Source organism: Gobius niger, assembly GCF_951799975.1.
Source record: "Gobius niger genome assembly, chromosome: 8".
Classification (NCBI taxonomy): Eukaryota; Metazoa; Chordata; class Actinopteri; order Gobiiformes; family Gobiidae; genus Gobius; species Gobius niger.
In genome coordinates, this window is record NC_136859.1 from 12,371,072 (window position 1) to 12,397,697 (window position 26,626).

General features: G+C 43.8%; 1 protein-coding gene across 1 annotated transcript; it reads right to left on the bottom strand.

Moving 5' to 3' along the window:
• Positions 1-1,405: 1,405 nt before the first annotated feature.
• On the bottom strand, positions 1,406-25,904 carry LOC306967306 (uncharacterized protein). The gene is made up of 9 exons (XM_079562283.1): positions 24,014-25,904; positions 11,974-12,180; positions 10,270-10,483; positions 8,620-8,781; positions 5,014-5,232; positions 4,789-4,935; positions 4,473-4,713; positions 4,247-4,411; positions 1,406-3,938 (listed from the first exon to the last, which is right to left on the bottom strand). Exons 1-9 carry the CDS (start codon positions 24,676-24,678, stop codon positions 1,672-1,674), a joined length of 4,287 nt encoding a protein of 1,428 aa, XP_079418409.1. The 5' UTR covers positions 24,679-25,904; the 3' UTR covers positions 1,406-1,671.
• Positions 25,905-26,626: the final 722 nt, after the last annotated feature.

Sequence of the window (26,626 nt, forward strand, 5' to 3'; positions counted from 1 at the left end):
TTACAGCAAAAAATGTTACAACTGACCCTGGTCTCCCCTAATTTGGAGAGTTTTCTTTTATAATCATACAATAAAATAAGCTCACTGTACGCTTTGTGATATATAAATCCATTTTATTCTTACATCCAGATATACACAACCTTTTCTTCCTCACTGGAGTCACGACGATTCTTCATCTTCATAACCTTCAAACCACACTGACCATGAGAAAGTCTTTTGACTGCGTTTTAGTATTTTCATTTTTTATTTTTTTTCTGCTAAAGCTGTGATAGATTAAAAATAAAACATTTTGGTCCTTAGATATATTGTCTAGGCATCATGGTATCAGGGGTTAAGACAAATGCTTTGTTGCTACCCACACAAAACATCAAACAGCACTGGGGGGGGGAAATGGCACTGAAAAAGGAGGGAGCGCCGGCGAATGAGCACTAGGCCCTGCAGAAGCGGGAAAAGAAAAAGTGTGGCGAAAACCGAGAACAAACCGTTTGCGTCCAAGGCTGTGAAAACGAGATGAAAGGCGCCAACACAGACGGGCAGATTAAAGGAAGCTACACAGACGCATAGGCACATATTTACAGGGAGCAGTGAGGGACAAAATTAGGTGAACCACAGCAGAGGAGTATCATAACAGTGTGCCACATTAAACACAATCCACAGAAGATTAAGGAGTCAGAGTGAACATGTACAGGTTAAAAGTTTTGTTGATCGAAAACTAAACACCACACGCCTAATTATTCAAATTTATATGCATATTGATTTGTACAGCGTCTTCTTTTTTTTTCTCTATACTCTATTGTCATTGTTTATATGATAAAATATTATACTTTGGTGATAAATGGGAAGCAAGAGGGAGATGGAGCTGGAAACAACAAAGTGCCTTTTCTGTGGTCTGCATATGGATCTCCCCGGTAGATGTTTACCCTGCTTTTAAACATCTTCTCATAAGATTCAAACGTTTGACTTATATTGCTCCTTCATGTTTTACATTCTGCTGTGGTCCTGACTCGTGAATCTCCGCCCAAAGAGGCAGAAACAAGGATCATTATGTCAAAATTGCAATATTGGCTTCCATGGACGTCTATTGCTCGGCTCATTGCTCATATTGAGTGATTGGCTTATTTCCACTTCAGCTCCCCTGCTTACCCCGACAATCACTAACACAGATATGCACGTGTACATTAGGATGTCGTGGTTTTTTTTTTTACCAGACTCAAACCCAACCTTACATCGTTTCCCACAGAACTGACGGAGACTATGGTGGCAGAGGCGTTTATTTTCTTGGGACCGAACCGTGTGGAGTTTGCATGTTTCCCCCCCGAGTCTGGGTGGATTTTCTGGGTCAAATGCGGAAGACAAATTTCTCTCAGGTACAAGTATACAGTATTTGGGCTTCTTTTTGTGTTTTTGATGGTACATGGTGCAAATGTAGGATTCTTTTTAATCCCAATTTGTTGCTCAGCGCGTTTGTTTACTCAGAGGGAGAAAATGAGACTACGCGTGGCCACCATAGTCTCCTCTATTGACAGGAAACACTGGCAGTAACAAACCAAATGTCCTTCAGCAAGTATCCAGTCGGTTGTTTGAGTCCAGCGACACCTGATGCACTAAAAGACAATCACATCCTAGAGAGAATGCATTGATGGCTCGTCTTTGTCTGCACTGTTTTCCGCCTCACATATTGGCCGGGAGTTTATGCCTAAGCCCCTCCGAGTCTCTCCTGCTAAGGGCCAGGTCAGGGTGGTCCTTTTTCGCCCCTTTCGGAGAGGTGCTATTGGCCGAGGCGGTCGCGTGTCCCGAATGAGCGATGGCCGTGGGCGTCTGGGTTGAAGCGGCGGGGGCGTTGAGTTTTGGGGGATGCGTTGAGGCGATGTGCTTCGTGATGCTTGGAGGAGATGGGGACGAATTTGAGCTCAGGGCGGGTTTGGAAACGGACACAGGTGATGTTTGTATGACAGGGTGGACCGAGAAGGTTACTCTAGTGGGAGAGGTGGTGCTGGGGGGTAACGCCTGAGAAGGGGTGAGACTCTGTTTTGGGCTTGAGCTATGGCCCCTTGCAGCAGGTTGCAGGCATGAGGAGGATGGACTTTGGGGCTTAGTCACTGGTGCTGTGGTTGTGATTGATGAAACAAATGAAGTAGCAGCAAAGCTTTGGGAAACCACTGCGGAGAGTGTCTGTGCTTGGAAGGGTATTGACGAGCGAGTCCGGGAGGTTGGAGTTGGGCTGGGGGAAGACATTGGTGACAGGACTGGGCTGAGGCCGGACAGTGGAGAGGCAGAGGGAGGGGTGTTGGAAGCTTTGGGTCTGGGGCTCTGCGGGTGAGGCGGAGAAGAGGACAACGACGGGGGAGAGGAGGAAGTTAAGGATGCTTTGGGGGAGTATGTTTGAGGGAGTGGGACAGGAGTGGAGCTGAATGGAGGGGGTGTGGAGCAGGGAGAGGGCGATGAGGAGCACGGAGAGGATGAAGACAGAGGTTTGGGACGTGGAGTCGAGCTGAGGGACAACGGACTGCTGCCAGCAGAGGGCGGTGTGGAACAAGGTGAGGGAGAGCCAGAGGAGGGCATGGACATGGGCTTTGGGCGCACCATTTGGACTAGGATGGGAGAGGAAGGAGTGGGGGTGGGTGAGGGGTTGGAAGAGGGCAGAGGGGTGTGCTGCTTTGGGGACGATGTGGTGGGCAGAGAAGCTGTGGTGCAGAGTAGGGCGGCAGGAGGTGTGGCAGCATGAGGACCACATTGTGCTGTGTTTGGGGCATTGATGACAGTGGCAGTGTGTGCAGCTGTGGCCTGAGCAGGAGCCTGTGCTTGTACTTGTGAAGTAAGTGGCACACTTGCAGCCAGCTGAACTGGAGCATTAGATGTCAGTATGCCAGCACTGCTCCCTCTGTTTAACTGTCCTGCCAGGAACTGTGCAGACAGCAGGTTTCCTCCAGACGCCTTTCGGTGCAGAGGGGGGTGGGGCTGCACACCGACCCAGGAGCGATGAGGCAGAGTGGGCTGTGAAGCCGAGAGCAGCCTGGCCTCCTGGGTGAGCCGACCCAGTGCTGGAAGACCCTGACAGTTGTTTCCTCCATGTCGTAAGAGGGCTTTTTTCGCCCCCTGCTGGCTAACTGCGGTCTGTGTTTCTGGATGTGCAGCAGCAGGAGCAACATTAGAGCTGGTCGATGGTGTTTTAGGGATTGGTGGAGTTGGAGGCCCTGTCGCTGAAGGGGTTCCTGGTGCTCCACCAATCAGAGAGGGATCGGCTGGCAGGCGGATGCTGTAATGAAGAGGGCGTCCCTGCTGCACTGGAGTTGGCAGAGGAGCAGTGGACGTTGTTGGTGTTTTAGTGATAGGTGGTGATGTCACTCCACCAGGTGGTACCATGGTGGGTGGGGAGAGAGGAAAGCCTCGTGGGGGTATACCACCCATTCCACTCATTGCCATCATACCAATTAAAGAGCTGACTGAGGGCCGCAGAGTCTGCAGGACGGGGCCACGTGGAGGGGACAGTGGGAAGGAACCTGAAGGGGAGGGAGAGATGAGTGGTGAGGGCAGAAAGAAGCCTGCACTTAGTGCATGTTGCTGCTGGAGCTGCTGCAGCTGCTGCTGCTGTTGCTGCTGGTGCATGAGGGCGATGGCCACGTTACTGGTGGCAGCTGCTGTCTGCAGCGGCGCATGAACCAGAGGGGCCCAAATCACAGGACGGGGCCGCGGTGACACGCTGCCACTGCCCCCCATCATCCCACCACGGCCTGCCGCTGCTGCAGCGATGGCATCCTGCATGGCAGGCATGCTGTCATGTTTGACGATCTGCTGCACCAGGACACTGTCTGATGACCCAAGTCCACCTGCTGCCAGCCCTCCAGCCGGGCCCCCACCACGACCTCCACCACGACCCATGCTGCCCCCCAGTGATCCGCCCTGGGAGGACTTGCGCAGGAGCATTGAGTTCTTTCTCCCTGTGGATGAGAAAGTGGATCAACACTCAAATTGATTTGAAAAGAACTGAACTAAAATATTGGCATATTACAGCAGCAACCATCTCGAGTAACCATTCCTCATCAATTCTGTCCTTTAATTCTCTGTTTTTATGTGGCCTTTCATTTGACAGACTCCAACATATAAATCAAAAAAGTCTGATGATTAATAGCTGGTGTGTGACAAAAAACTATTGATGGATGAAAAGATAAGATAAAATGCCAGCCACAAAAAATGAAGTTGTGGGAGGAATTAGCTTTCTTGTGAAACTGTAACATTGACAGATTACCGATGCGATCCAGACGGTCGACTGCGACTGTTTCAAAGGCGCGCCTCATCATGGGATGTTCCTCCAGCACCTCGTTAAAGCTGTCCACACTCAGAGAGTACAGGCGGCAGTAGGTGTCTGCTCGGACACTGGCCGTTCTCCTCCCACGAGTCAACAAGCAGATCTCTGAAATAAACAATTATCAACTCAGTCTCACAAACTATAAGCTTGACCTGGTGTGACTCACCTCCAAAGTATGATCCATCGCTCAGTTTGGTCTCTTTGTTGCCACGGGTCAAGACACTGACGCGTCCATGTTGAATAAAATACATCTTTCGCCCAACAGTGCCCTCGCGAATAATGAAATCATTTGGCTGAAACACTTCGAAGCGGAGTTTGGTAAGCACAGCTGTCACAAAGTTGGGATCGGCGTTGGCAAACAAGGGCATGTTTGCCACCAAGCTGCGGCAGTTAAAGCTCACGATTTCCTACAGGTGAAAGAAGTACATTGATCAAGTCTGAAGCAAGTGTGACCTTACATTTTATTGTGTAAACTTCATCACCTCTTTCAGCGGCTCACTGAGCTCTCCCAGGATGTTCTCCTCATCAAACATTTTTCCTTGGAATCGGTGTTCATAGTATTCATGGATCTTTTGGCGGACGTCTGCTGGCAGCTTATGAAATGACATGTACTGCTCCACCTGCTTATACTGTAATTACACAAGAAAACACATGTTGCTCAGTGTTGCTCAGCGTGTAGGTCTATCACACATTAGTGGACGGTGTACCTTCTCCTGGTACTGACGCCGAGAGGAATCCAGAGACTGTATGAGCGCAGTCGCATGGCCGATAAACATGGCATAGCAGGTGGCGCCCACGATCATACTGAGCATGGTGAGCCACACGTCAGTCATTCCCTCTGGAGCCTGAGCGCCGTATCCAATACACAACATGTGGCTCATGGCTTTGAAAAGGGCGTAGGAGTACTGCACCCCCCACGTGTCATTCTGTGCACAAAGGACAGGGAAAAGTGTGTAAAAATATTTTCCTTTGTTAGGGAATTTTAAACTTTTAAATCTAAGCCAGAGCGTTTCCTCTTTTATAACCTAAACCAGGGATCTCCAAGCAATAGCTCGGGAGCATCTGGTAGCTCTCCGGTCCTTTCCAAGAAGCTCCCCAAAGGCTTTCTACATTTCTACAAGCGCTTGATAAATCAAATTTAAGATGCATTTATTTTTGTTCTGAAAGTGTTGAACACACTCTCCAAACATTTAGCTTCACAGTATAAAGAGAAAACTCAGTCATTTTCTTTCATTGTGCTGAAACATCATCTTAGCTGCAGGTGAATTCCATTTTGTTGTGTAAAAGTATCTCACGGGGTACAAAGGAGACCCATTTTCTGAGCTGCCTAAACGCCTGGACCCACCTCCAACCGACACACTGGAGTAAAGGTGTTTAAATAAAGCTTAAAACTTGAGTTATAAATAATTTGCAAGAGACTCTAAATTGCTCTCTAGAGGCAATTTAAATAAATGCTCAGAATGACAGGATGTGAGGACTTTAAAAACAGAGAGGAGCACCACTCATTGAGTAGTGTGGAGACCAGGTGAAGCATTTTGAACTATTGAAAAGGAGACACCAATTAACACACACTGCCTGACTAAAAGAAAAAAATAGTTGCCACCTGGATTTAATTTTAGCTGTTATGATCTGGGCCTGCTGCGATTGGTCCAGTCTAGGTTCGGCAACACTATGAGCCCAAAGAATGAGATCAGCTGAACATCCTGAATGATCATAGGCATATTCCAAGATGACAATGCCAGGATTCATGGGGCTCACATTGTGATAGAGTGGTTCAGGAGCATGAAACATCATTCTCACACATGGATTGGCCACAGCCCACATCTTAACCCCACTGACAATCTTTGTGATGTGCTGGATCTTTAAAAATGTATTGCAACACTGGATATTTTCACATTGCAGAAGCTTATTGAAGCAATTTCACAAGCTGCAATTAAAGGGACTAGATGGAGGTTTACATTGTTATACTCACTACTGCCACCTCAGGTCTAACGCGTAACTGCAGTTTCTATATTAAAGGGGCTAGATGCAAGTTAGCCATTTTAAACTCACTACTGCCACCTCAGGTCATACATGTAACTGCAGTTTCTATATTAAAGGGGCTAGATGCAAGTTAGCCATTTTAAACTCACTACTGCCACCTCAGGTCATACGTGTAACAGCAGGTTCTATATTAAAGGGGCTAGATGCAAGTTAGCCATTTTAAACTCACTACTGCCACCTCAGGTCTAACGCGTAACTGCAGTTTCTATATTAAAGGGGCTAGATGCAAGTTAGCCATTTTATACTCACTACTGCCACCTCAGGTCATACGTGTAACTGCAGCTTCTATATTAAGCTTGTGCATGACGGCACTTCAGACCCGAATTAACACCTTTTTGAGTGACAGTGCAGGATTTTAGAGGCAGTTGTGGTGAACAGGTCTGGGCTCATTCTACACCTTAGGACATTGTTGGAACATGAACATGAAGGCTCTTCAGACCTGAATTTTGAGTGACAGTGCAGGATTTTAGAGGCAGTTGTGGTGAATATACACATCTACACATAAGGACATTGCTGGACCAAGTAGGGGCAGAAAATACAAAATTTAAACATTTTGAAACTCCGTCTAGTCCCTTCAAAGCTATATGTGGTCCGTCCAACCAAATATTAGAGCATGAGACCTTTTTTTTCTGTAGAGTGTACTACTCTGGGTGTCTTTTTAACAAGAGGAGTCACTATAGAAGATGGTTAAAAGTTCAGCAGAATTTGGGCCATTTACGATGTTAACTATCAAGACGCTTGGGTCAAAACGCTAATTAAGCCGTCAAATATCAGCGCGACCTTACTCTGGCTGTTTTGTTAAAAGGCCTCATTCACGTTGAAGTCTTTGTGCACGCGTGTAATGTCTGTGCATGTGAGTCCAATTATTCTGCATGTTAATGGTCCGTCGGACTTTCTCGGGGGAAAATCCGAGCATCGACTATCTTAGCAACTGTCACCGCGGCAACCGTTGAGACATGAGTCAGCTTTTCATACAGCTGTGAATGTTTGCTCACCGTCAATGCCACTTGATAAAACATTTCCAAGCTGTCCCTGGGCTTTCACGCCTCCACCTGGTCTCTGTTGAGCGTATTAATTGGAATATCATGTTGTTGTTTTTTTTATTATTTTTTCCAGACGTGCTGCCGCATGAGCCAGAGATAAGGAGCAAACAAAGTGGGATCAGAGTCACATGTGAATACACAGTGATAATCCGAAAGCTGGCTGCTGTTTTTATCAATACTGCTCATACAAATTGAATAACCAGGAATGGCTTCCTAACTGAATATCCTGTCCTTTCTCGGTTGCAATGCAGTAAACCACTGTCCAGAACATCCTATTGAAAATGACGTGATGGCTGAAAATGAATGCGGATGGTGAAGTCAGTCAAACAAGACTGGCTTAATGAGAGGCATTTCCCCTGTGGCAAAAAAAACAAAGAAAAAGACTCGCCAAAAAAGACCATATTTAAATTGCTTTCATCACTTCATCCACTTCAGTCATTCCCTCCTCCCAGCTTTCGACTTATTGACGGCATCACACGTCATATCTAGTGATTTATTTAATATTATTCCTGCTCATCATTAACATGCTTGGAGTTGTGTATTCTTCCGTTTGTGTAATGCCGCAAGCTGAGGCTGTGCTTTGAACATTTTTTAGTGCTTCCCCCTCTTCTCGACCTGGACTGTCCAGGGATCTGGATTCATTTTTAGCCTCACAAAAAAAATCCATCTTGAAAGGATAAAACTGCTACGTTCAGGTTCAGAACCACTAGTGATTTGGACCAATCGCGTGGCAGTATTCCCTCGACAGGGTGTGTTTTACTGACAACAAGCACCTTTATTGATAGAAATGCTCCTCACAAAGGCAAATAATCTTTGAAAAATACATATTTAATTACTTAATTACTACGAGCTTCATCCAATCAGCAACAAATATCCCCCAAAAGTCCTTCCTCTTCCCAAAATATTTAATCCGGAGCCTTTCCAGATTGATATTGCTGTGTGATTGATAATAGCACTGTAATATTAATCCGGCTTTTGTCAGGACACACTTCTCCCCTCCCTCCAGAAAGTGCTCCTACAGTTTTAATTTTCTGTTCTCCGGCAGATCACTTAAGCGCTCAAATTGCCTCATCTTTCACTGAACTTTTTCAAATGTTGTTGTTTTGAGCAGCATACATGTCAAACTACTCAAGGCATTTCCTTCTTTCGTCTTTTGTAATAAGTGAAAATATTATTGTCTAAGTTCATCCGGGTCATAACTGTCAGTACCGAACACTGTGCCCTCACCACCATGACGTTCTTGGACACCCAGCAGTCCGGAGGGAAGTCCTGCAGCATGGGCACCAGGAACTGCAGACAGCCGTCCCAATGACACAGCAGCAGCATCATCCCGATCAGGTTCACAATCCGCACCATGGCACTGGCCAGGTCATAGGTCATGTGGAAAATCTGCAGAGGAAGAGCAATATGCGTTTAAGGATGGGAATTATAATGCATTTTGATGTATTTCTCACATTTCTGCCTAAATTTGTCACTGTCATCTAATCTTCTTCAAAATCATGATTAAACAGTGTCTGCCTGAAGCAATACCACCCAAACATTTACATTTGATCTTACTTTTATTGGCCACAACATGTAAACATTCAAATGTTTACATTTTTAATGTTTACATGTTATATTCTATGTTATAGCTATAGACAAATGCTGTGACTCGTTTGAAAGACGAGAATCTTTAATTCTACGTGCCTCTGTTCCTGAGAAATCCAAAGCTAAACAGAGGCTAGTTTTGATCAAAATCACTGTTTTTTTTCTAGATTCTGAGATAATAAGTGTTTTATGAAACACTCTCCTTTCTGATTAACTCCTCTCTCCTCCTCTGTCCTCTCTGAACGGACATTAACGTTATGGGAAGAGGCAAGTGCCTATATATCTCAGTTTCAAATTTCAGTGACAACATTGTTGACACGTTGACAGATCGATCGAAACAGCCTGGTTCTCGGCTTGATGACTTAACCCGGATGTTTCTCAGCCGTCCATGGACCGATTTTAACCATTTACTTTATAAAACTCAGACAAACGTTAAAATGTCATGGGAATTCCATGGGAAGCTGCTCTGCTTTGTCAAACGCGCTCCAGAGAGCGAGAGGGAAATGTCAGGTTTACAGCTGTTCACTGCACAACACCACGCCCCCGCGGAAAAAAAGAAAATAAACCATAATATAAAATGTCCAGATTGTGACTCTTCACAAGTTTTTGATCGTCATTTATTTCACTTCTGTTCATCACAGAGCTACCAAAATCACACATAAGGTGTATTAGACTGTCTCGTTTTGTAATAAACCCCCTCCGCAAAACAAGTTTTTCCATTTTTGGCACTCAATGTGTTAATATGGGGGTGTACTTTCTCATTCCATGCATGTTGTGAATGTGTCAGGTTTTTCTGCAAAATATCGTGATAAACTGAACTGAATTAATTTTTACTTTTGCAGCAATAACTGCTTTTCTGTAGTTGCAGATTAGACACTCACAAATATCAGGATGAATCTTGGACTATTCCTCTTTACAAAACTGCTGTAGTTCAGTGAGATTCAGGGGGTGTACTTACTTAGTCCATGCTCTCCAGTGAATATTTACCTGTTGTGGCCAATAAAAATATGATAATATGTAAATGTTTGGGTGGTATTAGTTCAGGCAGACACTATTTAATCATTCCTGTGATTTTGATGAAGATCAGACCTTATTTAGTGACCAATTTGGGCAGAAATGTGAGAAATTCCAGGCGGTGTACTTACTTTTTCTCGGTACTGTACTTTTTAGGTATTCTAATGCTTTTCACAGCAATGATGCACAGGTTTTAACAATACTTTTTGATTTGAGCTAAACCCTCCTTCACACATTCTCACGGCTACTGCTTTTTTGTGTCCACAGTTCTCTCACCTCCTCCCACTGGTGGATGTAGCGGATGAGTCTGGACAGGCGCAGCAGCCGCAGGAGGCTCAGGATCTTGGTGAAACGTACGATTCGCAGCGCCCTGGCTGTTCTGTACACCTCCGAGTCCAAACTGTCCACCATCAGGAAGATATAGTCCACCGGGATGGAGGAAACGAAGTCCACCAGAAACCAGGTCCTCAGGTACTTCAAACGGATTTCCCTGGAAAGAGAGGGGGCAAATATTTATCCAAAAGCCTGGCTCACAAACAACAAGTAGTTCATGTGTCCGAGCAAATAATGATCAACTCAACAAAAGCCCAGCCCCTTTCCCCCTCTCTTTTGTTTGGTTGTTTTCTAACACTGTTCACTCAAATACACTCCCATGATACTCATAGCTCTAAACAAAACTACCTATGCACTAAAGCTATTATTTAAAGGCCTCTTTATTGAAGCACAATCCACAAACCCAGTCCAAGTCATTTTAACTCAATATCTTCTGGGGACTCAAGTTGAGTCTAGAGCAGGGGTGCCCAAACTTTTTGTCTCCGAGGGCCAAAATGAAAAAGTGCCTGTGAGTCGCGGGCCAAACACGGTGATGACAAGCACAAAAAAAACACATATTATAAATTATAAAGTTACTTTATTTTATTTTTTTCCGAAAACTTACATTTGAATTTGTTTCTATATATGCAAATGACATGCTATATTAAAACAAATGGTAACTATGGCAAAAGCCTCAACCATTGTAACAATTTAGTGCAAAAAAAAAACACCTGTATCTACAGCACAGTGACTTTACCTCATTCGTTAACTCAAAGAAAATGCCGCATTAGAGTATTTTGAAAGTGTAAGTTCAGCATCAATTGTCAGTTTTTGTTGTTGATGTCAACAACCTTTGCAATAAAAAATTGAAAAACTGTGAAAGTTGATGCTACAACACTCTGTAGTGTTTCCTTAACTTTGTGAAAGGAGTGAAACAGCGCTCCCAATTTGACGCTGGTGGTCAAAAAGTGTACTGCATCCATATTTACTATTGAGAATAAATGGAAGAGAGTTAGTATTAACCACACAGCGCAAAAGTAGCCAAATTTGGCCCGCGGGCCCCACTTTGGGCACCCCTGGTCTAGAGCAATGAATGAGGAGAGCACTTCTTTTTGTTCTCATGGCTGGATGCAGATACCACCCCCTAGTGGCGACTCCAGAAGGCTTGCTGTAATATGAAATGGGGAATTTCTATGGTGTCAAAAACTACTTCAAATCCTGGCTCCAAAGACTTTAATTGTTTCTAAAAAATAAACCAGGGTAAACCAGTCAGAACCACATGACTAAGGTTAAATAATACTGTTTGGAAATGAGTGTGGAGAGTCCTGGGATTTGTAGAGGGAGAGACACAGATGTGAGTCATTGTGACTGCATTTACTGTTTTCCAAGAAGCCTGAAGGTGTCCTTGGTATGAGTGTGGACCAAATGGAAAAAATCCCTATCAATTTCTGCATTTTTTTGATCAATGATGAAACCAGTCCACTGCTTTCCCTCCTGCGTATGCATTGAGAATGTAAATTGGACCAAGGCTTCACCGCTTGTGCCACGCTATACGGATTCATATCTTTCCCATGAATTCATTTGAACAGCAAATTCCAATGCAGCACCGTAGCCAATTAATATTCCCATCATCCATTCAGCCGTGAGCCCCATAACAATGGAACCAACCTGGGGTCCAGCAGTATCTCGGTGCTGTCCTCCTTCACAATGCCCGTCCTAAAATTCAAAACCAGGTCCACCATGAAGAGCGTGTCCGAAACCACGTTGAAGATAATCCATGATGCCGTGTTCTCGTCTCGAAAGAAAGTGATGCCCACGGGGAGAACGATGAGGTTCCCCATCATCAGCACCAGCATCAGCAGGTCCCAGTAAAACCTTAAGATGAAAAGGGAGAAAGGTGTAATGGATTATACGCAGCCCCAAGACATTCACAAAACATGCAGTGGTGAATAATGTCAAGGCATATGAGAATGTAAATCTGCACTAAAATCTCTGGATTATTTGTTTTTGAGTTTAGTGAGACAGCACTTCTTTGGACTCTCAAAGACTCATTACTTTGCATTACTCATTCTTTCTCCACACTCAGTGGTTATGAGCTGCTACTGTAGCCACAAAGATGAATTAGCACAGTGACGGAAACCTCTTCTCCGACCAACGCCACTCCCTCCCTCATCATGCTCAGGCAAAGTATGAAGGGTCTTGATTAGGGCTGGGTACTGTTAAACAACACCAATCTGGGATAAAAAAAAAAAAGGTTTAGGTACTACTGGCATTGAAAGTATTGAAAGCAGATACCGAAGAGAAATATAAAGTCTTTATGTTCAAGTTTTGATGCTGTTGGTCATCACTAAAAAAAAAGTGGGAAAAAATTGGCAAAAACAAGTGGAAAAATTGGGGTAAATTTGGGAAAAATTGGGCAGACATTTTTAAAAATTTGGTGGAAAAATTGGGCAAAATTTGTGTGTGTGTGTGTGTGTGTGTGTGTGTGTGTGTGTGTGTGTGTGTGTGTGTGTGTGTGTGTGTGTGTGTGTGTGTAAAGTATCGCTCAGGTATCGGAAACCAAGTATCGTTGAAGTAGCGGTATCGAAGATCATTTAACGGTACCAGCCCTAATCTTGATCGAGGACACGACAGTGGTTTAAACTGCCAACCTTCAACCTTTACGAGAAAAACACTAAACACTAAACGCTAAACAAGCCACTCATTTAAAATATTCTTTCTTGTGTCACACAAATTGTCTGCTATTGGAGACACATTTTTAAATTAAATTTAATTAATTTAATCTACATTAATCTCTTGACTCTTGGGCATAAAATAGTTTTGCTTGTTTTTCATTCATTTCATTTATTATTATTGTCGCTCTTCACCATATACAGTACATGTTGTGGAGCACAAACGTGTCTTACTGACAGACAAGGTAGTATACAAAACGAAACAAAGCAACACACTTCACTGATACAGTGGGAGAGCCCTCTTTAAGAAGGCCCCAAGGTCACGGATGCTCTTTGTGATTTTTGACTGAAACAGCATCACCAACTTGAACATGGATGGATAATTATGTCTCTCTGAAAGCCAATATCTCATTGTTTGTACACTCTGACATGTAATTTATCTCCAACACAATTATTGACATATAAATTACATTTTCTTTCCAGCCCTTTGTACCTATCAATGACCTTGGGAATCCTTGAATTATTGCAGATGGCTTGCTGGTATTTTGAGTTTTCACAAAGCAGGTATTTCTCAAAATTATTGTCACCGGATGTCATATCTTTAATCTCACTTTGCCACTCTTGAATGTGTAGGTCCTTCAGTGTTCGTTCGACAGTCAATTTGAGCCAGAGGACACTGCTCAACGACTTTACATTGAAGAAAGTCTCACTTACTGCATAAACTAAAGGAATCACTGTAAAATCATTTAAGTTATATCACTTTATTTCCCTGCCAGTTGAAACTCCACTCAGCAGAAAATAGGCCCATTGAGAGTCGACACTAATCCTGTCCTCAAGCTCCCATAACATCGTTGTTCAGAAGTGTTATTTATACAGAGGCTGAAACTCCCATATCCGAGACTGTGGTGCGGTGATGCATGCGGTGTCTTTACTCCGACAATGGCGACATCTTTTATACATGAAAACGAAGACAAACCAATTCATAACAACAGCGAAGACAGGCATTGTCAAAAAGCAGTCAAAGAGGCCATAAAACAAGCTGAATAATTTAGACCCTCAGTAAAGAAAGATGTCACTCTTGAGCAAAGAACAAAGGGTAAATCCCCCGTTCTTACTGACAGATCTCATCATTGTTGTATTGCCTTGTGTGTTTGACTTTAGTCCTTGAAAGTGACAGGTTCCAACCTAATTGCCCTTCTTGGATACATAGCGCTTTCTGAAAATGAATCCTGCATGTCTAGTCAACCTAAAACAAGATGTTGTACGTTACATTACAGCATAGTAATAACAGGAGGAAATGACAGGGATAATGATCTGAATTGATCATTTAAAGTCTTTTTGAGGTCATGTGACTCACTATATAACCTTTAATAAAGTACAATGACAGGTTTGTGTCCTGTTTCCACAAGTATTACTATGTTATTAGGCTCCATGCTCTTTCCATTCTTCCTTCATCACCTCTAAAGTCAAGCAGTTTTCGCTTTTGTTTCCATTTTCGCAGGGAAGCTAAGAGTGATTCAAGTAGTAGACATTTCAATCCGCTGTCTGTCTCTCGGCGGATCCTTAACTCGTATCCGTGACTTCCTGTCTTGTTCCTACGCACTGAGAAGGCCCCACTCCAGCTCACTGTTCGATTGCAATTCAGTCCTAATTTAGCAACAGGAGCTGATGGTGTGGCCACACTACGCGCTGATGAAGATTAAGTGTGAGTCATCACGATGCCCCCCCTCTCCCCCCCCCTCTCTCTCTCTTTTACACTTTATTTGTTGCTTAGACTCGCAGATGTATCACTTCATAATCGGCGACGCTAAGTGCACAGATTGTTCACAGCGAGGGCCACATCGGCGACGCACCTCCATGACACAGTCGCCGAACTCGAATGACACGCTGCAATTCACTTGGCTCTGAAGACATGCCTCCTTCTTTCAGGATTACTGTAACAATAGCCTGCATGAAACAGAATGCAATGTGTATTCAGCCAGCCCCAGGGCAATGTGGCTACAGGAGTCGTCTACCTTCACTAAGAGTAGAGGGAATAAATAATGCATGAAGATGTAAAGTGACTTCTGGAAAAGCGCTATGTTAGACTAGTGCATAATTATTATTTTAAACCTTGAATGCCATGTGGATTACATGCTCAGAGTCCTTCAATCAGGTAACAACAACCTGTAATCAACCGGTAGTATTTCTGAAATTACACTGCAGCCCCACTGAAAGTAGTTTTCACACCAAGTACCAACGCATAAACGACTGTATTTGACCTTCCAAGTACCAGTCATAGATAAAGATCAAATCAGTTCTGCACCGAGTCTGAAAAGGCTCTGAAATAGACTTAAAATAGGCCAAGCGGGGTGTGAACCATGTGGCGCAGTACGAAGTATAATGTGCGATAAGGCAGAGGATGTGAGTGGTGGTGGTTGGAGGGGCCAATGGTGCAGATTGACTGCCTCGCTTCTGTCAGTCTACCCCAATAGTGGCTTACCCTCACCAAGTATGACATGAATGAATACTGACAGTGTGGCGCTGGGAGATACTTGGTAACACAGGCTTGTATAGCACGTTATTATTATTATTAAGCTGCAAAAACAACCCAGATTAAATGCATTACTTAAAGGGGCTCGATGCTGCCACCTCAGGTCATATGTGTAACTGCACCTTCTATATTAAAGGGATATTTCAGGATTTTTGACATAGGGCCTCATTTCCTAGTTATCCAGAGTGTTGCTGATTTCTGGAGATATTTTTCGGTAATTCATGCACTTCTTATATTTGAAGAGTTTCGTGGCGCTAGGCTTGTGCTAGGCTAGTGCATTTCTATGGTGTCAGCTAGCCTGCATTAAAAACAGTCTGACCCGCTCCACAGTGCACCTGAGGTAAATCACTTATAACGCCAGACTAACCATATAAATGTTTGTGTCGATAGAGTAATTTTAACCATTTTACATTTAAAAGAACTTATATTTGAGCAGCATCAGCTTCGTGGTTGTATAAGCTACGCAGCGGCGGAGTGATCTGCTAGAAAATAGACCCTCAAAATGCGATCATTCATGTGATGCAAGGTCAGTTATATTCCAAAAATGATTCTATCGACACAGACATTTATATGGTTAGTCTGGCGTTATAAGTGATTTGCCTCAGCTGCACTGTGGAGCGGGTCAGACTGTCTTTAATGCAGGCTCGCTGATACCATAGACATGCGCAAGCCTTGCACCAAACTAGCACCATGAAACTCTTCAAATACACAAACTGCATGAATTACACAAAAAAAAATATCTCCAGAAATCATCAACACTCTGGATAACTAGGAAATGAGGCCCTATGTCAAAAATCCTGAAATATCCCTTTAAGCTCGGACCCGGAGTAGAAATGTTTTGAGAGACAGTGCAGGATTTTAGGCAGTTGTGGTGACCAGGTCTTGGCTCATTCTACACCTCGGGACATGGCTGGAACATGTAGGGGGAGGAAAATACATACTTTTTAACATTTCTAAACTCTGTGTAGTCCCTATAAGCATAAATTAAATAATCTCTAATTAAAATGAATAGAGTCTTAAATTGCAGCGGGCCCTGAAGAAGCCCAACACACAAACTGTAGGAAAGCAGAACGGCGACTGGCTGGTGATATAAATGTGTTGAATATAAATGTGTTGAATGCAGTCAAAAAGAATTTCTCAAAAATGGACATGCTGTAGGAAAGGACTTTTATTTGTGATACCACAGACTCACAGAGTGCCTTGGGAATTCTTTTTGACTGCATTCAACACATTTATATCACCAGCCAGTCGCCTTTCTGCTTTCCTGTATTGCCGGCTTCTTGGAAGAGCACCCATTGTGTACAAGTTTTCACACATTTGGGACCTGCTACTTACATATACTGTCGTTTGAGAACCAAAGTAGAAAGCCACAATTACATAATACTAGGATTTAAATGTTAATCTATTCTGTTTCATATTTTATTATGAGAAATAATCCAAAATATGAATGTAACACAGTTTTCTCAATTAATTAAAGACATTGTTCCTGACTCATAGCACACATTTCCCTAAACACGGCACATTATTATCATTATGAATTCACAAAGCATTGCACTCTTGGGTCAAACGCACACTTTTTTTGTCTATATGAATCTGCAACAAAAGATGTCTTACGTTTTTACATCATGGGTGCTGTGAATGAGCGATGTGATCAAAGAGCAAAATCATGCCTTTTAGTATTCTGTAAAACATGTGGAAGAGTTTTGGGACTGTGTGCAGACCATGAATTTGTGCTGAAGTTTTTGGCCGAAGAGAAAGGTTTTAGAGAAATGTGTTGGTCGGTGAAGTCAGTGTCTCATCAATTGAGAAGAAATTCTTCCATCTGTGGTAAAAGAAGCACGCTCCAAAAGTACTGTTCCAGCAAAGTATTATGGATAATCACTGAGAAGCTTCTGCTCGATACAATATTGCCAAGAGATGTGGTCACAAAACAATTTCAAGTGTTGATATTTTTAACTTAGCACAAAGATGAACAGTAAACTAAGCTGGATAATTTCATTGCAATGCTGAAAGTACTGTACATGAAAATAAGTCACACGAGGCCATATTAAATAAATGTACTAATGTCGACTTGGCTTAAATTACTGTAAAGGGCATGACCTCAGTTAACTCCTGGATGACTGTGATGATGTCATGTTTGCTGTTGGGAATTAACACAGAAGGGAATATGTTTTTCCACAGTGAGGCGTTCCCAGACTCTTATAGAAAGACTAAAGCTGGTGGTAAGATTCCGCTCACTGATGTCACCCGACTCACAATAGCAGGCTTTTGTTGCCAGCATTGAAGCAAGATTAAGATGTCAAGGCACAAGCGTATGTTCGTATAGAAATGCCAGGGATTATTGTGGCCTTCTTTTGTTAAATGTATCTGATGTAGAGCCATTCTATATATGGCCTAATCATGGTTCCTACAGTCCATGGTCCTGGAATAACTCAGAAGCAGTGCACAGACTCAAAAGGTTATTCACGTCAAATATTATTATAACAGAAATTATAAATGGAAACCCAGACTTCAAACTGGGGGGTAACCTGTGTTTTACTCCAGAACCAGTGCACAGAGGGGCCCTCAATTATCCTGTAATGACATGTGCATTGCCTAAAGTCAGGGGGAACCTGTGGAGTGAGCTCACAGAGATGGTATGGGCCCAGAATGTCATGATACACCTCTGGGTCTGAGCATCCGTCTGGGAATCAGAGGGTTGCCATTTCGGGCCCAGTCAGAGCACACACTCTCAGTTTGTGTCTGGGTTGGAAACCTTAAAATCTATCACATCAGTTTGTCTGGCTTAGCGCGGCAATGCTTGACAAAAAGATAGCTGCAGGATGAATTTCAAAATTACAGCAGTAATTAGTTATGAAGTGTGCTTTTTCCATTAATTTGGCCCATCTGTCTCAGGGACAGAGTGATAATGATGAAAAACAGTGTAATATTGAATGTCATCCTCAGTAACTGTTGCATAAACACAGCAAGAAGGTGCGGAGTTAAATTTTCAAACCAGGTTGGTCAATGAGGAGTTTGTATTTTCTCTTAGTTTCTGAGTGTGTTTCCTTCAGGCGCTCCAGCTCACCCCATCATCAACAACATGCTCATCAGGCAAACAATCCAGCTGCTTTTGATCATGAACCTGTAGCTCAAGGATTGGAGATGGTCCTTGGGATTTGCAGAAAAGTCGATAGAGACAATATTAATAATGGATTACACTTAAATTAAACAAGCTTCTCAATGTGCTACACTGTAGTTGTTCATCCCATACTAGGTGATGGTAAACTGTTATTGTAGCCACAGCTGACAGAAGTGAGGCTGCCAACCCAGGGACACATCTCCAAGTTCAAGGGATATTTCAGGATTTTTGTTCATGCAATCCTTATATTTGAAGAGTTAAGTGGTACTAGGCTAGTGCTAGGCTAGTGCTAGGCTTGTGCCAGGCTAGCGCATGTCAATGGTAACTTGTAGCCTGCATTAAAAACAGTCTGACCGAAGCACAATGCACCTGAGGTAAATCACTTATAACACCAGAATATCGATATAAATGTCTGTGTTGACTGAATCATTTTTGAAATATAGCCATTTTGCATTTAAATGAATTTATATTTGAGCAGCATCGGCTTCCTGGTTGCAAGCTATGTAGCGGCGGAGTGATCTACTCGGTTACCGGATCTACAGTAGTTTGTTTACCTGCGGCCGGCAATACAACACGAGGAATTCATGAAGGAGCTTTCTACAAATCAGATATGGCAACGTTTGGAGGACTACCCAATGATTTTGAAGAGGTTTTTAATGCAGGCTACTAGATACCATAGACATGCGCTAGCCTAGCACTAGCCTAGAACCACTAAACTCTTCAGATATAAGGACTGCATGAATTAAAAAAAATATATATATCTCCAGTAATCAACACTCTGGATAACTAGGAAATGACGCCCAATGTCAAAAATCCTGAAATATCCCTTTAAAGCCTATACCTTAACCTAGCACATCTTACTCTGACCATTAAGCCGAAAGTGGAACATGGCTCACTCTCCTCATCATCGACCTTCCATTCAGTGAGTAAAAAAAACACGCACTAACAACACACTGTCACTCCTTTTCTGCCGTTGACTTGCAAATGCAATCAGAGGTGCTCTTGGCGTCCTCATCAGTATTCCATCATGAACATGCGCAGGTGCTGGGAGAGCACTGACCTGCATCTACCTGCTCAGCTGTTGTCAAACCAAACATTAATTCTACTGTAAATGAGGCCAAGTGTCTCCTGATTGGTCCCCTCGGACAATTTCGTTCCCACTCTGCAGACATGAAAAGACCTATTCAGTGATTTTGATTTGTCCTTTTTTCAAAAACGCCTCATTTCCTTTAACGCGGGCCATGCGCCTCTCTGATTGGTTAATCCATTTGGCAGTCCCGCCCTCTGGAACTTGTGGGGATAAGAAGAGGGTTCCAGACTCTTTGCATAGTCCTCTTCAGCTTTCTCTTTTGTAGCTTGTCACAACAGTTTTTATTCCCATATACCCTTGCTTAAACATCTACAGTAATATCGCCAAAGATACATAGAATAAGAGCAAATATTATGAACTTGTCCGAGGCGTTCATTGTCTGCTGTGCTGTGATTCTTTTTTTCCCACACGTCATTCTGCCAGACAAACAAGCGCAGCAGCAACAGCCTATCATCCAATCAGTCTCTCCTATTATAGATATTGGCACCAACTCCACTCAGGCACGACTCCCCATCCGAAAGCTGTCCGTCTTTACACTAATAATGTCTCCGCTGTGAACTAAAGCCTCATTCTGCTCCCGTCCTGTCCTTTGTTTTAGGAGCGGCGTATTTTCTTAATGAGGTGAAGGGCAACGGAGGCTCAGTAATGGTGAACAGGGTAATGCGAATAGCTGAATATTAATGAAGGCTGAATGCTTTTAATAAGATGAACTTTAATGGCAGGTTTTGCAAGGTGATTTGATTTGAAATACATTTTTTTCCCCATATAAAAGGTGTAGGAAATAATGACGATGAAAATTTAATTGTGACCCTGTGATGATCTGTCCTTTTGAGGAAAACTTTCTGTCATGATTCAGTGCTTTTCCATTAAAATGCAGCTCTGTGCTCAGACGCAGGTGCATGGCATCTACCTTTTCCTCTCCCTACTGAGTGACAGGCAGGTTTAACCAGTCACAGTGGGGTGTGACCTCTCATAAGAAGCAGATATCTTTTGTCATCAGAAAGACTGGGTTCGTGATTTAACTAACGCTCCTGCAAATTCAAGATTTTACTTTTTAAAATGTTTAAATCCAAACAGATGATTATTATATGACAGGTGCCTATGTTAATACGGGCAAGTAACTTTTATTGGTGTCACTTGAGCCACATTTTTTCTCTAACAAATTTGCATTCCACAAAAAAAACTTATATTAGGGGAGAATAGAAAACAAACCATTTCATCTTCATAATGAGGTCTTATTTATCATGAATTTGTTCCTCTGCTTTCAGCTGCAGGTCGAGTGAAGCAGATCCGATGATTATTACAGGAGTTTTACCATTTTCTCCCATGCATTGCTATTTTTTGGTTTTCTGTTTCTAAAACTGTGTCTGTGCTGTTTGAAAGAGTCAGACCTTGTTAGTTCAGTGTAATATGTGGCAGAGCGGTGACCCCAAAATAGGCCTGTGTTAAAAATATTACAAGTGAAAGTATTTTCCCAATGGCGAATCATTGAAACTTGAATTGTCTGGGGTTTCATATAGTGTCTGTAACGGGATATTTACGGGCCATAGCACTGGCATAATAATAATAATAATAATGCATCGGTTTTATATAGTGCGTTTCTGGACACTCAAAGACGCTTTACATTGCACTATTCATTCACTCCATACCCGGTGGTGGTAAGCTACTATTGTAGCCACAGCTGCCCTGAGGTAGACTGACGGAAGCGAGGCAACCAGTCTGTGCCATCGGCCCCTCTGACCACCACCAACCACTCACTCACACACTACATTCGCTAGGCTTCCTGGTGTTACTAAACGGTCTCCCATCAGGCCCGACCAGGCCCTTCCCTGCTTAGCTTCCAAGGTCTGACGGGATTGGGCATCGCAAAGGCGGTATGACCACCACATAACACATACACTTCAGGTTTTTTTCTTTCTGTTGTTTCAGACTAGGGCTATTCACACAAAAAATAATAATCAAAATCAGGCAAATGTGTAACATGTAGTGTCCGTAAGGCTCTATTCAGCACATAATAGGTGAAACTCGGAAAATTATAATATCCTTCAAAATATTTATTTCTGTAATTCAACTAAAAGTGTGAAACTAATATATGATATAGACTCATCTCATGCAAAGTGACATACAGTGGGGAAAAAAAGTATTTGGCCAAAATCCAATAGAATGTCTATGTGAAACTGACCAAATACTTTTTTCCCCCACTGTACGTAAAGTCTTACAGTTCATTTTCAAAATATTCTAATTTTCTGACATTTTTATTATGGGGGTTTTAACAAGCTGAGCCATAATAATTAAAATTATAACAAATAAAGGCTATACATATCTCGCTTTGCATGTAATGAGTCAATCATATTTCACAGTTTGAGTTGAATAACAGAAATGAATGCTTTTTTAAACGATATTCTCATGTTACGAGTTTCTCCTGTGATGTGAACATTATGTGGACAATGGTACATTTTTGTAAGGCTCCATACTTCATGAAATTTAGATTTCTGTAAACAGCACTTTCTAAACATCAAGGAAACAAGAATAAAATCAAAATTGAATGAGGGTTGATTTTTCATCGACATGCACATTCTTTGACACTTTGATTGTGGCTGACCTGAATGTAAAGTGTTCAGAAAAGAGCTACATTAAACCAATGTAAGTTTTTGTTTTTAGAGGCTTAACCTAGGGTTTCTCTGTGTCTTATTATTAACTTTCTTCCACAGACATAGGACTACGAGTGTTTACCAAAATCTTGCTGGCTCCTGAGTAACAAACAGCAGGTACTTACCTTGCATAATTTAGACTCTATACATAATTGATAATCATTTGTAATTTGTCTCAAACAGCATTACACAAGAGACACTTTTTCTGTGATCTGTATAAGGATTGGCTTGCGCAATTGACAGTGTGGCCTTGGCCCCACAGCAGATGATTCAGTGTGATCACAGTCATTTATGAGCAACTCTATGAGAGCGATTATCAGATTGACAGACAATGTGAAGCGTGGGGCTGATGGGACTAAAGTGGGACAGGAGCCTTGGGGATCAAATCATCCATTGTTGCTGAGGCCTGTCTCTCCCTGTCCACCTGCACAGCCACCTCCCCCAGAGCCAGTAAGTGAGAATGAGACAGCAAATATAAATTACATAATATACAGCAAAAGGGAATGTGTGAACAGAGTCGTAACACATGCTTAAAACTGCAAATCTAATCGCAATGCGTGCAGAAAAATGGCAGAAAAATCGTGCCTCCCTATGTCTAAATTCAGATTATGTGGCACAGGAGGTAGAGTGAACAACTTGACACCTGAAGTTTTGATATAAGTTCTGACCAGTGTTTACAGCCATTGTGTCCTCGGGCAAGACACTTCACCCCCCTTGCGTACTGTGAGTAATTATGCATTAGTTTTATGTAGTGCTTTTCTTGACACTCATAGTAGCTTCACTCACTCTCTGTACCTTCCACAGCTGCCTTGGGGTTATTTAGGGAGCTGTGGCGATCTTTCTGTGCCAACAACTCCATCCAACCACCGCCCATCAGTCACTCAATCCCCACTGTCACACAGGTAAGGTGTGAAGAGACTTGCCAAAAGACATCATGACAACATGCACAAAACTGCCAGACTTTGGATCAATGGACAAATGCTCTACCACTGAGTCACTGTTACCCTGGCGAAAATGACACAATCTGTTATCTGGTCTTTTTATTGAGTGCTTCTGATAGTGGCTAAGAGGATTTCTTTTTAGCAGTTCACATTCGAGACACCAGGAAATTGGTTCTAGCCCTAAAGAGGAGTAGATCAGTCCATTGTTTGATTGACTAAGCTCTCCATTCACATTTTTAAAACACTAATCGTATGCAAACATCAGGCCCACAGCCCAACTCCCTCCTGACAATTTAAAAACATTTCAACATGTCACCTATACTGGCCTTTAAATACACTCTCCTCCTCTGGCTCTGTCATGCCCCATAGGACTTTCCATCAGCTTATTTTAACCTTTCATATGCTCAGCTCACCACCGTCCTCCTTTACTCTGACTTAAATCTATTCAACAATAGTAATTCTCTCTCTCTTCTCCACCTGCGGACCACCTCATTTTCCTCTCGGTGTGCGGTTATATGATGGACTCTCTCTTAGGCCTGCCCTAAGTGTCTGTCATTACATCTGAGTAAAGCCCAGTGCATTGAGCACCTCTTCGCTGCTTTCATCCTCAAATATGATGAGTCTTTTATGTGCTACAAGTGGCCTGTCTTTGTTTTCCCTCAAAGCAGCATACAGTATAAAAGATCCCGCCGCTCTGTACCTGAAGTCACTGTAGGGATGAATGATCCAGGACCCTGCAGACTTCAGTCTCTCCTGCTCCAGGGCCACAGCTTTGTGGGAGCCGAACATGCGCAGGCTGAACTTGTTGACCCCTGGCTGCAGCATGGCTCCAAACTGCCTCTGGATGAAAGTGCTCTGGTTGGAGTTACTGTAGTCCTCCCCGTCCAGGCCCATACCAAAGCCCCCTAACCCTGATAGGCCTACGGTCTCTGGGGTCCCCACAGTGGTGTTGCAGGCTGTGGTCGTGGTGGTCTCGGGGCCAGTAGCCACCACCATGACCCCTGTCCCAGCAGAGGAGGTGGAGGCCAACGCAGCTCTGGAGGAAGCAAAGCCCACTGAGCGTGGAGGAGGATGGGAGGAGCCGGGCGGAGGGGGCAGGGGTGCTGGGGTGGTTGGGGTGCCTGCTGAGCGAAACGCCAGGCCATCCCTGTTGGAGGAGCTCATGATGGACAGGCGGCGTCCGCGCCCTGCTGAGGAGGTGCTGTCCCTGTCCCCTTCCAGAGAGGCCTGAGACAGACGATAGCCCGGAGATGGCAGGCTGCCTTTACTCCTTCGCTTAGTGTCACCCCCATTTTTCCGTGGGAGGGTGTCCCCTGTGGAACCTGTGCTGACAGGGGTGGCCACTCCTCCCGCAACCCCATCCATGGCCAAGCAGATGGGGCTGAGCGTGACCCTAACCCGTGGGATGCTATAGTCTAGAGCTAGACCACATAGAAGAGCAGTCAGAATGTCCAACAGAAGCAGCTACAGAAATGTGACCTTTGTGTCTCTGAGCCTCAGAGCTCTCTCCACAGCCTCCACACATCCTTACTCTTCGCCCTTGGATCTAGCCTCTACATGAAGTCTTTAGTGCTGCTGTGATGCTTTCACGTCCCTCTGTTGCTCAAAGAGTTTGGCTTGTCCTTACATATGTTCCCGTGGTGTTCCTCCTTCCTCGTCCTTGAAACGCTGCTCTCCAGCCGAGGCCCTCCCTCCTCGTTTCTCCGCTCATCGTGAACTCAGAGTCGGCTGGGGGAGAGAGCGGAGCTCGGCGCTCACTGTGCCTCTGGTGTTGAGCCGGGTCTAGACTCCAGACTCACCCGCGCGGTTTGACATTATGTAAGACAATGGCAAGGACTCTTGATCCGCTGTCAGGATGGAGGCTTGTTAACGGACATGCAGGACGCACATAATGGGCGCACTGGAGCGCTCGCACTACCCGGTGTTCTGATTCATAATGGCACGCACAACCCGAAACACGCACGAGGATCAGCAGAGCGCCGCGGACGCACAATGGAAACAGATGAGCGTCTATCTATCCCATGTTTAAACGATCCACGCCGCTGTTTGTCAAAACCATGGAAAAGACGCTCTTCCCGGGACCCAGTGAAAAGATCCACAGCGGTGTCTTGTGAACAGGTGTAGAGAGAAGCAAGTTGGTGAATCGTCTCCCGCGCGCTGATGTGTCCCTGTTTTTTCTGCCCAGTTCGATGACAAGGTCTCGGGACGTGTCCTTCCTGCACGTCAGGCGCAGAGGCAAATGACAGGCTCTGTCGCGCGTGTCCGTCGGTGGAGACCTTGAAGTGCGCTCAGCAGAAGGCAATCTCCCTCTAAATCAAACTACTTGTTGAGCGTAAAAGAGGAGGCGGCTCGGCACTGCCCTCTCTGAGTTGGAGATCCCGCTGTGAGGCGCTCAGAGCGGCTCAGTGACGGCGGCATGACTCGTGGAGGTCGAGCGTCGCGGACACATGCGCGTGGCGCATGCAAATAAAATGTTAAATAAAGATACGGATAAAAGGTCCAGATCTAATCAGTTCGTTGCCATGGCATCCGCATCCCTATCACCTTCCCTTAAAGGCCGCGTGCACACTGGCCAGACACGCATCTCCTGTGCAGCCGCGTCATCACACAAACACGTCACTTGAGACATTTCTGTTTTTTTTACGCACCCAAAAACGATAACAACAGTGGTCACAACATAACAATGGATTTCTGAAATTAAAGATGCAGCCCACTTTCTTAGTCTCTTGAATTCAAGGATAGCCTTAAAATCCATATCTTAAACATCTTTAAATATTGTCACATATTCAGCCCACTCAAACACACGTTTTACATATTTACATTTCTCGAAATGGCCTTTGTGACTCCAGATGTCTTGAGTTCCTAAGGGACTGTAAGATGCAGCTGGACTGTGACCCTATTGTTTAATATACTCTGGCCTTTGGTCTTATTATGTGTTCACATAAGGTCCAGACCCAGGGAGAAGAGGCTTTGAGGCACATGACTGTAAAGGGCGCTGATGCAGAGGGGAGCGGGCCTGCAGGATGTCATGGACTGCAAAAGACCAATGCACTATGTAATTAGTTTATAGTCATACACAACACTGCTGCTCTGGGTCAGCCCTCACTGCAAACAGGAAATATCTTTGACATGGGCTAGATTGACTTGAATTTAAAACATGTATTTGTTTACAGTGATACATATTTTACTTCTAGATTATTTTACTTGCTATGATTATAGTCTCATGAATGCAATGTAATGCACTTCCTAATTATAGCTGTTTTTGGTATTGTATGCTTATGTGTAGTGTGTTTACTGACTGCAAATCCTTCAG

Bases quoted from the DNA above. Each gene is read 5' to 3' on its own strand.
- LOC306967306 (XM_079562283.1), bottom strand. From the start codon at position 24,678: ATGGATGGGGTTGCGGGAGGAGTGGCCACCCCTGTCAGCACAGGTTCC. The intron at 8,782-10,269 runs GTGAGAGAACTG...CTTCCTCTGCAG, and splicing joins ACATCCACCAGTGGGAGGAG to ATTTTCCACATGACCTATGA. The intron at 4,936-5,013 runs GTACACCGTCCA...GTGTAATTACAG, and splicing joins GGCGTCAGTACCAGGAGAAG to TATAAGCAGGTGGAGCAGTA.